Source organism: Colletotrichum costaricense, assembly GCF_030867565.1.
Source record: "Colletotrichum costaricense strain IMI 309622 chromosome Unknown Scaffold_15.1, whole genome shotgun sequence".
Classification (NCBI taxonomy): Eukaryota; Fungi; Ascomycota; class Sordariomycetes; order Glomerellales; family Glomerellaceae; genus Colletotrichum; species Colletotrichum costaricense.
In genome coordinates, this window is record NW_026848244.1 from 198,361 (window position 1) to 211,381 (window position 13,021).

General features: G+C 50.3%; 5 protein-coding genes across 5 annotated transcripts; 3 read left to right on the forward strand and 2 right to left on the reverse strand.

Moving 5' to 3' along the window:
* Positions 1 to 2,365: 2,365 nt before the first annotated feature.
* CCOS01_12402 (uncharacterized protein) lies at positions 2,366 to 4,007 on the forward strand (the record flags this gene model as incomplete). The annotated part of the gene is made up of 2 exons (XM_060460551.1): positions 2,366 to 2,440; positions 2,502 to 4,007. The coding sequence occupies 2 exons, from the start codon at positions 2,366 to 2,368 to the stop codon at positions 4,005 to 4,007; spliced, it is 1,581 nt and encodes a 526-aa protein (XP_060308599.1).
* Positions 4,008 to 4,311: 304 nt separating this feature from the next.
* On the reverse strand, positions 4,312 to 5,481 carry CCOS01_12403 (uncharacterized protein; the record flags this gene model as incomplete). Its single annotated transcript, XM_060460552.1, has 1 exon — positions 4,312 to 5,481. One exon carries the CDS (start codon positions 5,479 to 5,481, stop codon positions 4,312 to 4,314), a length of 1,170 nt encoding a protein of 389 aa, XP_060308600.1.
* Positions 5,482 to 7,949: 2,468 nt separating this feature from the next.
* Positions 7,950 to 10,519, forward strand: CCOS01_12404 (uncharacterized protein; the record flags this gene model as incomplete). Its single annotated transcript, XM_060460553.1, has 3 exons — positions 7,950 to 8,188; positions 8,245 to 10,387; positions 10,445 to 10,519. 3 exons carry the CDS (start codon positions 7,950 to 7,952, stop codon positions 10,517 to 10,519), a joined length of 2,457 nt encoding a protein of 818 aa, XP_060308601.1.
* Positions 10,520 to 10,630: 111 nt separating this feature from the next.
* On the reverse strand, positions 10,631 to 11,254 carry CCOS01_12405 (uncharacterized protein; the record flags this gene model as incomplete). The annotated part of the gene is made up of 1 exon (XM_060460554.1): positions 10,631 to 11,254. The coding sequence occupies one exon, from the start codon at positions 11,252 to 11,254 to the stop codon at positions 10,631 to 10,633; it is 624 nt and encodes a 207-aa protein (XP_060308602.1).
* Positions 11,255 to 11,994: 740 nt separating this feature from the next.
* CCOS01_12406 (uncharacterized protein) lies at positions 11,995 to 12,657 on the forward strand (the record flags this gene model as incomplete). Its single annotated transcript, XM_060460555.1, has 1 exon — positions 11,995 to 12,657. The coding sequence occupies one exon, from the start codon at positions 11,995 to 11,997 to the stop codon at positions 12,655 to 12,657; it is 663 nt and encodes a 220-aa protein (XP_060308603.1).
* Positions 12,658 to 13,021: the final 364 nt, after the last annotated feature.

The following is a 13,021-nucleotide window of genomic DNA, read 5'->3' on the forward strand; positions in this document are numbered from 1 at the left end:
CAATTGACCTCGTTTGTCGGTCGTGGAAATGTCAGCCCGGGTGGACGATGGACGAATGGTGTGGTGATTGCTGTCCAGAAAGCAAGCTCTTGGCGAAGTGAGGTAGGTTGGAAGAAAACAAAACACAGCACTGGGTGATTAGAAAGGGTCTCAGTCTCAGATGTGGTTGGAATGCAAATTCAATGACGGAGCTATTGAATCGACTAATAACGGGAGGAGCAGCCACCGCAGGCCGCTCTTTTCCTCTTTGGTCCCTCTTTCTACCCATCTCCCTCGCTCATCTGTGTACCATATTCAAGGTACCTTGATTATTATTCAGGTACCTGTGCGTGTGCGCTTTGCGCGGACTGTTCACTGGCGTAGCGCAAGCAGGAACAATTGGAATCAATCAGTTGGTTCTCCAAAAGGCCTCCCACCTACCTAAGGTACCATGCCTGCCTTGGATCAAACCATCATCGCACCTTGTTCGTAGAGAAACACCCAAACCCAAAAGGCCCCAACTGGAATCCATAAAGTAAGTTTAAAAGCCAATCCAGTTTAGCCCCGACCCGTGCCCCGTGCATAGTAACGTCATTGGGCAGGAACATCGAGACCTTGAATTTGAATCGGCCATCGTCACAGGGATTGGCAGCTTCCCTCAGCTGCGCAGGGGTTACGCGTCGATGTGCCGAGCGTCACGTGCCAAGGCTTGTCTGGGCCTTCCCGGTTCTTGGCGGGCCCCCAATCTGTCGAGATTGCTTATGTAACTCTTTCTTCACCTACCTTACAGCACCCAGGTCCCCAAAGTTCGCGTCTTCTCTCCATATTTCCTGGTACCAAATCATCGATGGATATGGGACGAACTAATGCTGTCTCAGTATTCTCACCAAGGTACAGAAAATTAGCGATAGCTCGACGGTTGACAGGCGATGAGTTGGTGTTGTTGTGCGACATTCCCGCAGCAACAAGGCACAATGTGTAAGGTACCTCATGTCATTGTCGAATCTGGTGACTGAACAGCTCATGACTGAGACAACTCCTCGGGTATCGGCACCGTGGAAACACCCCACTTCGAAGCTCGCAGCCACTCAATTCACTCGAGGCCCTGGGCCAAGCGAGACGTCGGCCCAGAATCCTCACACCTTGGTGGCCCCCAAAACAAGGTCCCGCGACTTGCAGGGACCCCGTTGAATAAACACCAAGCTCGCTGCTTGAGCCTGGGCCCTCGACAGACTGTTGGCAGCCTGTGACCTTTGCCATTCATTCGTTGCCGGCTACCTGTAGTGAGTTACTTGTTGAATGCGACTGATGGACCTCGAAATCTTAGGTAAGCTGTTTAGGTAGGTAGGTTACTATCCAGGTATCGTGGCCTACTCGCAATGCGCAGAAAAACAAAGCTATTTACCTTACCTAAGCTAGGTCACATGATATTGATGATGTTGAGGTTATCGCAACACATCACCTCCTTTACCAAAGTGCGCAGGTATGAAGGAGTGAAGCACAATTTACAAAAGGGCTGTACATATTTTGGCTTTTCTTTGATTCTTATGCGTAAGGCTTGGTTATCGTGAGCTATTTGACCTATGGACACCTATCAATCATGCCGTAACATCTTCTGCCCGCCCCCGGGCCTCATTCGATGGCATCGATCTTATGCAAGAGCATCCCTTCTTCTACACCGAGACACATCATACCATCAATACCGTTCGCCGTGTAGCATGCCTCATAGCTGATGTCATTATCTGGCTCGGATTGCCACTGTGTTCGTATGTCTTGGTGAGACGTTCGCAACCTGAAAAGGCCGGCCTTCCAAGCACCCCCTTTATCCTGGTCTACCCTGAAAGTTAGGATCCGCTCAAAAGCTTCATAAAGAAGGCCGACACATTGCTTCTCATTTCCGCTCTCTTGAGATTGAATATACGAGTAGAGAATGCCAGGCTGTAGGTTGACGCCGCCGCCAAGTCTGGTAAGGAGCCAATAGCTTCGGATAGCGAATACGACTTTCCTAGCGCCTCGCTCCAGAATCATCGAGGGAGCACAAATTGACCTCTATGCGAATGCAAGGCTGACGATACTCAGTCCGAGGAACAAAAATGTGGACGGCGGTGGTGTGGCTGAGTTCCCGCGCAGACAGTCAACACCGCGGAAATGAGTTGACAATCAATTATAGTGTTGGCACGCTATGCCAAGATAAAGCACCGTCCTGACCGGTAGGCCCGCGACTCATACCATCAGTCGGGTGCTATGAAGCATACACATACAGACATTGGAATTCCAATGTTCTTATACATATATAAATGGGAAAGAACTTCAGTAGAATTCCTTTCACGACGGGACACATTTCAATAGCTGTTTCGCTACTACATTCACTTTAGACACCTTCAATATGATCAACTATAAGAAGCTCATTGCGGCTCTTCTGGCCAATGCGCTACAGCCTCACCCTGTATTAGGCCAATTCGTAAGTTCCCAGACGTCTCTTCAATATTAAAGCCATAGACATCATGTTCTAACAAACATAGGCTTCTCCGTCGCCCCTAGAAGACACCGGCGTCGTTCTCGAAAGCCAGAACGTCTCTACTCAGTCATTCATCGGACTTCCAGCTCAAGCACAGCCTCTACTAAAGAAGACTCGCTATAGCCCTGACGTAGTTGGCTTCCACCAGGACGGCGGCAACACGAGGACGAACGACTGGGATGGTCCCCTCGGCGTGTCTCCCAACGTCTCCAGCCGGTCTGTTGCCATATCAGCGCAGTACTGGCACAGCGACAACCGACTGACGGCGCGCTCCGTCTGCACGGATGCCGCAGAGCCGTACTTCTGCATCGCAGCCTTTGACCCGGATGCTATGAACATGCTAGGGTCTTGGGCCCCTGAAGGACAGACATTGCTCTCTCCGTACGCCACCGTCGCTGGGGATTCCGTAATCCTGCCCACAATGGAAAGGCACATCTTCGAAGTCGAGAGAGTCGACGACGCGAACGGTACCACGTTCATCCCTCGTCGAGACATCGATCTCACTACGACCCTGCCTCAGAACCACGGCGTCGTGAGCAGCTACGTCGACGAGGATCAGAACGTGTGGTTCACGTCCGTTGCGCTCGCGACAACCTCTACTGCCAGTGACTCCTCCATCCTCGGATACGTGACCCCAGACGGAATGATCCGGACTATCACCCTCGACGGCCAGAGAATCGAAAACTCAATCGCCGTCAGCGGGAAGACAGTCTACCTCAACACCGGTCCCCTCGCATCAGAGACCAACAGGAGCAGCACCGGTCACATGTTCGCCTTCAGACCGAGCAAAAGCGACGGAAAAATCACCGCGCTGTGGAACGAGACATATGACGCCGGTACCGCTGCTAAGCCAGGCGGCTTCTCGCAGGGTTCGGGGTCAACCCCGTCCCTAGTCGGTGACAAGTACGTCGCCATCACGGATAACGCCGACGCGCAAGTGAAGCTCTTGATCTACCGCCAAGTCGCCTCTTCAGCCGGGAGCCTCGCGGAAGGCGAGCTGCCTCTAGTCTGCAAGGTCCCGTTATTCGAACCCGGCGCCAGCGCGAATGAGAATGCCATGGTCGGGTACTTTGACGGGTCGACGTACAGCGTCGTCGTGAATAACAACTACGGGGCCCCGGAACTGCAGGATCTAGGCGAAGGGGCGGATATCAACGGCGAGTTCAACGACTTTGCGCCCCTGGCACCTGGAATTACGCGGGTGGACATTACGCCTGAGGGTAAGTGTGAGGTCCGGTGGGCTTTGGAGGTCCGCTCGACGAGCGTTCTTAGTCTCTCGACTGCGAATGGTCTCGTGTACTCTTACACGCAGGACGAGGAACTTGCTGGCCAGGGATTGTATGTATGGTACTTCACCGCCATAGACTTCCGGACTGGCGAGATTGTCTGGCGGATTCGGGCCGGAGCCGGGGGTACGTATAACAACAATGTAGCCCCTACGCAGATGTCCCCCAATGGATGGATCTACCAAGTTGTTGCGGGAGGTGTTACGTGGTTGAGGGATGATTAAGAGGTGGCTGCAGGTAAGAGCCAAACAATAGAGTCTTTGTTCTTCAAAGAAACAACTAAGTGTGGCTACCATGTCTGCCAGCCCAAATACCTACCCAGCAACCTCAAACCGTACGGCTGACGCCTTCTCCAAAATGTGCATGGGTTCAAGTCCCTCAATTCAAGGTGGACTCTTAGTCGAATGACGAAACCGCTAGGGGGAGAGATCTGCGGCAATCCAGTACTGCATTTCTAACATTGAGTGCAGGTCACTCGCTCTTCAGTTTGGAGATATCTTTTTCTATTACGGCATGTGTCTGCGTTTCTCACACCTCACTCGGTGTCTGGTATGAACTGTCCGTCGGCGAAAGACTTCTAGTTTCCACATCGTTCCAAACCTCAACCTCCTCGACCTTGTTTGGCCTACTGCTAAGCTCAATTTCCGGATCATGCTGTGTGCCAAACGCCGTAGTACTCTCAGCCAGACTCCCTATCGGCGGCGGCTCAAACTCTGAGGTTGCCGGTATATATACTACCAAACCTCTATCATTAGACTCACGATACTTCCTCCTAGACGCAGACCTTCTTGCCGGAGGTTGGTTCACATTTGCGGCATTGAGATTGATCTCGGGCTGCTCCATATGATGCACCACAGGATCTGTTGCAGACCCCCTAGATGATCCATTGGAGGATGGTATGCGGTATTCCTGCCTGGATCTCCGCCTCAGCCTCGGTTCGGGGACTGGATGGTGATAAGACCCAAAGTGGCTTGATACTGGGCTAGCAATACCTTCCTCGTTATGTCTCCTTGATTCGTCATCTGAAGAATGTACCATGGGTGCCCTAGGGTATCTTCCGTCCTGCGGCTCTCGGTATCTTCGATATCGGTATGCTGTCCCGTAAGAAGCTTCGCGATATCGCTCTGGCCGCGGGGAGCGACGTCGTGGTTCCGGTGTTGTGTATCTTGGTGTGGAAGGATCCTGGCGATACCGCCAGTAATGGCGTGATGGCCTACCCGTTCTTGCTTCATATTCCTCCTCCTCTATCTCTCGGCGTACCTCTGAGCGAATTTCCTGACGCAAGTCCGATCTGATAATTGCTCGGAGCTCTGATAATAGTTCGGTCATCATGAAGTCGTGCTCCCCTCGTTTTGCAGTATCTATCTGCCTCTCGTTTGCAATATCGTCCAGGACCTTCTCCTTGGTAAGGGTTGCGATATCTTCCATGGCCTCCATCATCTTCTCTCGCGACAGCCTGGCAGTTTCTTCAATTTGCCTAGCTTTTGCCTTCTTTTCTGCCTCTTCGGCCCATTTCTCTGCTTCCAATTTGCCTCTAATGCTTCTCTCCATCGCGTTCATTTGCTCAATAGTAGCCGCTTCTTGGTCTCTTACTTCCTGTGCTTCCGTTTCGATCCGTCTTCTCTCGTTAAACTCCGCCTCGACTCGCACGCGATTGTAAATTTGTTGCTGTTCATCTTCTTCTCGCTTCTTCTCCATCAAGTTACGCTCTATTGTCTCTTCTGTCTCTCTTCTTACCTTGTCCGTGAGTATTTTCTCTTCGTCAGCTCTCTTGTATCTTTCCAACTCTTCCCTCCATGTTATCTCTGTAGTCTCTAGGCTTTCGGTAGAGTCATACGAGCCCGAAGAACTCGATCTTGATCTCCTGTCTCGCCCATGCGAATGGAAATGCGACCGTCCATGTCTCGAGGGCCGCAGGTAATAGTCGGCACGGTCACGGTCTGCCCCAAGAAGTTGAAGGGATTCTTTTGGTCCGACGCGGTAGCTCGGTAAATCCCTATTACCAACCTTCCGATCCTCGAATCTGTCACGGTGAAAATTCGAACGTCTCCTTTTTCCCCTACGTATATGTTCGCGTTCGTAAGGTTCGGGATCAAGCTCAGGTTCGAGGGGTGGGGGATACAATGGGCCGGATGGCAGGTCTCTGTTGTTCCTTGGAGCGCTGGAATATGACATTCGATGTGATGCACTGTAACCAGAGTCTTGCCGACGTGGAGGTGGCGGCGGGCTGGGGAGCCCTGAAGGCCTGACATTCGGGCTTTCTAGATTGGGTCGAACATCACGGATCGTTACGCGATGCACGTGGCTTCTTCGCCCGTCGGCTTCACGCTCGTATTCGTGGACTGGACGAGGTCTTCGCATGTTGTCAGTAGAGTCTTCCTCATCATTGCATCTAATATAATACCTTCTCCTTTCCCAGGACCGATTGCGACGCGCCTCATCCTGGTGATCGTCTGGCATTGAGATACTTGACAGGACTGGTCTGATCGTCTATGATGATATGCGGCAAAAGGAGAAGAGTTTCAGTCTCTTCGCGATCATTTCTTCTCACGGAGAATGCTGTCGTGGGGGATTGACAAAACCGAAAAGTAGATCAGGCTGAGAGGGTTTACCACCACATATCCGAATGCCCGCCAAGAAATGACTGCTTGCTAATGATACACTGTCCATATACAGCTTCTCTGATTTGTACTCAAGCCTGCTTCTTCTTTATTCCCGGTCAAATCACGCATGCTTCAAGAGACTTCGTCCTAATTGAGCGAGGCTTGGCGAAATCTGCTGATGGGTCGCAGCTATTGGAACCACCTGGTAGCCACAGCTGCAACTCTTATTGGAGAGTCTCAAAGGTTGCAATAAGCCGGGGAACCACATCCCTCACATCTGCAGCTTCAAATTCCCTCACACCATCTTCGTTCGTGAGGCTGGCAGCCTGCCTTAATGCCCGTATTAGTCACTGAGGACATTGGCCAAAATGGCGTGTCACGAGTATGTGCCAGGTCATCTCAGCCTTGAAAGTGCTATGAAATTGTGTCAAACTTTTGATACAAGTAGTCATAAAATAATCTGAGCTTGCGCTCTTTCAACATGATACTCTGGCTTAGTGGTTACAATCTTCACGTTAAGCTTGTGCTACCTACTTTACCTTAAGCAATGACATCAGAAAGTGAGCGTGGCTATCCCAGCACTTCCCTCCAAAGCCATGGAGCAGGGACTCAGCTTGCGAAGAACGGTGATGGAAATCAGAGCTATACACAAACCAACCACTACTACCAAGGTCCTATCCATAGTAAGTGAACTATCCCGACTTCTAACACCAATTTACAGGATTAGACATGGCTGATCATCTGGAGCTGTCACATCTGGTATACCGACGCTCGGTGAGATGGAATTGAATAGAAATTGGAGCAAAAGTCCTAATAGTGAGTGCGAAACTTTTTTGATAATACGGTGATGAACTGGTATGTCAGAATGATTATTGCTGATATTGATTTGCAGTTCAAACGATCAGAGACTGGTTCGTGGACCAAGCGGCTGGTGAACATGCCCGAACCAAGGCCTACCACGAAGAGAGCCTAGGAAAACTATTGAATGATACCGGTAAATGGATTTTTGGATGCAAAGAATATGTTTCTTGGAAGGCAGGAGAAGAGTGTCAATATCTCCGGCTCCACGGTATCCGTATGTGCCCCCATCTTAAATCACCTACCAGAAATCGACTGACTGAGTTCATAATAGTCGGTTCAGGGAAGACCTTACTCTTGTGGGTTGACAAGTACCTCTATCATCGCTATCATAGTCTCTGAAACCTTTGATATTTTTTTAGATCTTTGGTTGCGGAAACCATCTGGCAAGAAATTCAGGCTCACCAAAGCCTGAATGTGGCCTGCGTCTACTTCTATTTCCCGAAAAAGGGTAAAGAGGAACAGCATCGAAGTTCCATAGACCACCTTTGGGCCACACTTTTGGTTCAGCTGCTGGACTCAGGGCGAGATCGGGCACTTGCAAATAGCCTAACCGACAGTTTCAACGACTCACTAAGGGACTCGTCCAGTGCCTCAGTTGCAAAACTCGCTGATCTTTTCAAATCCCAAGCCGAAACTTATCAGACAGTTTATCTGATCATCGACTCACTTGACAGCTTGAGAGAGGACACTCTCCGCGAAACGATGCAAAAGGCGCTCAAAGGCCTTCCGCCTAAGATTCGCGTGCTCTTCACCACCGACAGCAGCTGGCTAGAGCTCAATCTTGGGCAGAAGCTGGACATTGAAATCAAGCCTCAATGTGAAGATATTGAGGCCTACGTGCGACATAGGATTGACAATGCCCCTGAACGAAAACCGCATCTCAAGGAGGCGGAGGAAGATGTTGTTGAGACGGTGACCAGTATTGCTTGCAAGAGCAAAATGTCCGCTTTGAATCTCTCAAATTCTGCTTTGAAGGTGTGAAGTTGACTTATTCCAGATTTCTCTTGGCCGAACTACACATGAATCTCCTCAGCAAGCAGTCCACTCGCGCAGAGATAAGCGAAGCTCTGCGCCAGCTTCCAAATCATACCGAGGAGGTATTCGAGCCTTCTGTTCAACGATTACTGATTCTCGAGAATAAGAGAGACGAGAAGTCGAGGCTCACATGGAGGTGGGCGAAGCACGTTCTGACTTGGCTGGTTCACGGGAGGCCAGGCCTTACTGCCGACCAAATTCGAGACGGCTTCGCCATCTCGCAAAGCCAAGGTGGGGATTACAAGTCGTATCGACCCAGTATTGACGATCTGGTCTCTTCATGCGATGGCTTGGTTGCCAAAAAGTCCGATGAGCAATCGCGTATTCTTTGTCTTGTCCATGATTCAGTGAAGGACTTGCTTTTCGAAAGAAAAGTTTTACTACCAAAACCAACAGGAGACATGGCTTCCATTTGCCTCAAGTTCTTTTGCATCCCGACATCCGATGCGCATGAAGAACAGCCGCCACTACTCGAGTATGCTGCTCGTTATTGGGGGCATCATCTTGACCTCACCCCCCGCGAAGATATAGGCAAGGTTGAAGCCGATGCAATGAAGTTCCTGCAAAACTCCGCCAGTCTTGAACGCTCGTTTTTTTCCCTTCATCCTACCAAGAAGAAATCATTTGAAGGCATATCCGGTCTGCATGCATTAGTCTACTTCAACCTCCCTTATTGGGCGAAGCGTCTCATCTCGGAATCGGGAGTCGACGTAAACATGGAAAGCTCAAATGGCCAGACTCCTCTCCACTGGGCGGTTAGATATGGTCACCTTCAGCTCGTTCAGGTCCTCTTGCGGAACTCGGCAAACCCGAATAAATACGATAACAAACAGCAAACTCCGCTCCATGAAGCTCTGATCAAGCCAGTAGCCAACGAGGACGCGAATATCGCCAGAGAACTGGTCAAATACGGAGCTAGATCGGAGCTAAAGAACTCTCGAGGTTACTCTGCGATGACTTTTGCGATCAAGTATGGGCCCACTTCAATCGCAAAGATTTTGATCGAAAGTCAAAAGGACTTGGACGCCGAAGCCTTCGACGGCTACAGCATGTTGAGACAGGTCTACTGTCACGGTCGAGAGATGCTAGAAAAACGCAACACCGAAGATAGCAACACGGACGGATCCAAACCACTCAAACGAGCCGTCGAGAGACATGCTCAGCAGTTGATAGATCTATTATTGGACAGAGGCGCGAGCCTGAACCAGCCCTCTAGGGATGAATGGACTCCTCTGAAACATGCAATCCTACACATGTATAACGATCCATCGAAGATTGAGAAGCTACTGAAGAGAGACCCCCGTCCGTCAGACCCCAACCTAGGGGCTGGGGGAGAAACACCACTTCGACTAGCAATCACCACAAATAGGCCATCAATAGTGAAACTCCTCATCGATCATGGGGCTGATCAGAACTTGGTCGTTGACGACAACGGATCAACACCTTTGATTTATGCAATAATCAAGGAGCATAGAGACGTGGTTTGGGTTCTCCTTGAAGCAGGAGCATCTGTGGATACCAAAGACAATCAAGGACGCACCGCCCTTGTTCACGCAGTCATGAAGAACGACGAAAGCATTGCATGGTTGCTCATTTCCAAGGGGGCTTCGATAGAATACCCCGTTCACGACTATCCGAACCTGTTTTGCTGGTGTCTTGCACATGGAAAGCTATCCCTGGCAATGCTTGTTTCCCAACAAGCAAATGTCACGGATGCTCCTGATGCCAAAAGAGAGAGGCCCCTACACTGGGCCGCGAAAAGCGGCCTCCTTGAAGCAGTGAGATTTTTACTTCGATATGGTGTCATGATAGATGCCAAAGACTCCGAAGAGAGAACGCCACTTATTCTCGCTACTCTCATGGAAGAAATGCGCATCGTGGACGCGTTGCTCAAATGCGGCGCAGCAGTGGACGCTCATGATAAGGCAGGCGTAACTGCGCTTCACCACGCTGCTAGATTAGGATTCCACGATATTGTGCAATTGCTTCTGGACTGGGGCTGCGACAGGAATCTGGCAGATTTCCATGGGTTCAATGCACTCCATCATGCAGTTAACAGTGATGATGCCGACACAGAAATTGTGCGTCTTCTAGCCCAAGGTGGGGTGAGTTTATATGCAAAAGATGAGCACGGTAGAACGCCTTTGATGTTATGCGCGCAGCTCAAAAGAGAGGACAAGGCTCGCCAGCTGCAACGGGGAGCAGCGAATATGGGTATATCAAGAAGCAAGAGATGAGGGTTCATATTATTTGCAATCGCTTCGCGACTACAGCCAAGAGCCCGGCAGATACACGGCTAGCACTGAAGAGTATGTCGATCGAATTCAGCCTGTCATTCTGTTCCTAATCTAGCGTGAATTATAGTTGAAAGTACCACTGGACGGACCATTGATTTGCATGCTATTCCCGATAGCAACGTACTGGTTGCCCTCATCCAACTTAATGTACTGTTGATTTGATCCCATACTGTTATTCATCATATCACGGGAATTTCCCGGGTCCCGAGGTTCCCCCTCCAACAGCCTAACCAATCTCTCCATCTCCTGTCGTGTGGTGAATTTCACGGCGTAATTGCTTGTCAACACGCTGAGGTCTGCGAGAATGCCTTCGGATAGCGCTTCAAGTTCGCCATTCTTGGGGACCGTCTTCATAGCCTTGAAGAATTTCTTCACTTTCGAAATGCGGGGAGGGGAGATAGTGTCTCGGAAAATTTCCTCGAGGGACCTCGCCTTGTTTTCGCAACTTTCCAAAAGTCTGACGAGGGCCTCGCGGCTATTTGGAGAGTCCCCTTGATCGTCGAATCCATTCTCTGCGGCTTTCAGAGTGTCCAGAACGAGCGGCAAGCGTGAGTAGACTTGGCGAAAGGCGAAGGGCAAGCCGGAGACGTCATTGGCGGCTTTGTAAAGTTGGATTGATGCATCGATGACCGATATTATGGCAGATATGATGCCTAGAACCTCGGCTCCTGACATTCTCGTGTTAAGACTAAGAAAAGTTGCCCTGGTATGTGATGATGTGAGAGAGAGGTCACTCCTTAGTCCTGGCCCTCAAGACAGACTTCCTGACTGAAGGAAGGGAAGCTAATAGTTGGCCCCGACAGTTGACCGGTTTCTCTATCGGGTGCCCGCCCCGGCGCAGTCAAATGATAACTGACCACCTGGAAAGGAAAGATGGTGGGATCAAGCAGGCTCAGTGGCTCGCCTGCTGCAGGCAATCATACATTCCACGTACGGGCAGGCTGTGCTGCCTAAATATTGATATCTGATTGTTGGACATACGAAAATCTCTGAGGGTCTGCATAATTGTCCATCATGCGGTCAGCTGCTGCTGCATGCCCAGAAATATTCAAGCCCATTGAGGGGAGCTCTGCGTGGAATCGTTAGTACCGGTCAAGTCAGGTGCATGTCAAGCGCACGATGAACTGATGTAGATAGGTACTTCATAGATTGCCCGAGGGGTGCAACTGGTCTAAGGAGTCCGTATCCTGATTTGCTGTGACACCTGAGGTGTCGCTCTGCGAAAGAAGAAGAAAAAAGGAAAAGGAAATCAAAAAGATGACCGAACACATGTATAAAGGCGACTGCTAAAGAGTTTTGACACGGTTAAGGAGTACCGTAGAATAGTAATTCATGTTCCTTGACACCTGGTCTACCTTAGTTTCATCACCTTACTTGCACCCTCCGATCTTTTCGACCAGGCGCCGACCGTCATCATGACTGCCAAAGAAACAACTGTCGATGAAGCAATGAATGCAGTCGATGACACCTCCCGTCGCTTCAAAAGAGTGGGCAACGTTGGAGGCACGATCAAGGACGAGGAGGGTCTACCTCCGGCATTTCCAGGTGTCGCAAAATGGCTTCCGCTGTTGCCGCAAGTCTTTACCTCTATTCACTCACATCTTGAAGGCATTACCAGGGGGGGTTCTGAAACATCGGAGCAGCGCCAGTCTTTCCACCAAATCAAGCAATCTGCTGAAGCTTGCGATGGTCTCGCCAAGATCATCGAGTCTATGTTCAGTGCGATCAAGAAAGGGACAAATGCCATGGAAAAGGCAGCGCAATATGCAGCTGTGGTGGAAGCGAACGGCGATCAGGTAGTGGAGAAGCTGATGGAAGATGTGCTCAACCAGATGATGGTGGTAGCGAAACCGCCTTGGGTAGCTGACGAGGTTGTCACCGAGCTGGACATTGCTTTAGGTGAAATCACACAGCTTCCTCCTTCACTGCAAAAGAAACAGCATGGATCAAACACTCAAATTCAGTACGGTAACGGAATCATGATGCTGCATAACGGAAAAGGTACGCAGGCTAGCACCGTTGGAGGGCTCCAGGTGAACGGTCCGAATGAGAATGCTCAGTACCATGTCGGGTCTTGAGGGCGAGGGTCAACTATGTATCATGCAATTCGTGCTTGTGGTCGTACTCAGTAGTGAGGAGGTTATTTTCGGTCGCTGGTTTAATATTGATTGTCAATCATACAGAATACTTTCGCTTTGGTCATAAGTTGACTGAAAATTAGTGTGTTTCAATCCAGCCAGCGTGTATCGATCGTACACACAATGAGCGGGTCCGTCTACTCCTGTCCGCCACCGATTTGTCAAGGCCAATGCATGAGACAGCGCCTTAGCCTGCCGAGCGGTTCAATGTTCCAAGGGGAGCACCGTAGGCGGCATCGAGAGGCTTGCCCTTGATATGAAAAGACCCGAAGCTGGCTTCGTCTCGTTTTCAGAAGGCAAGTAG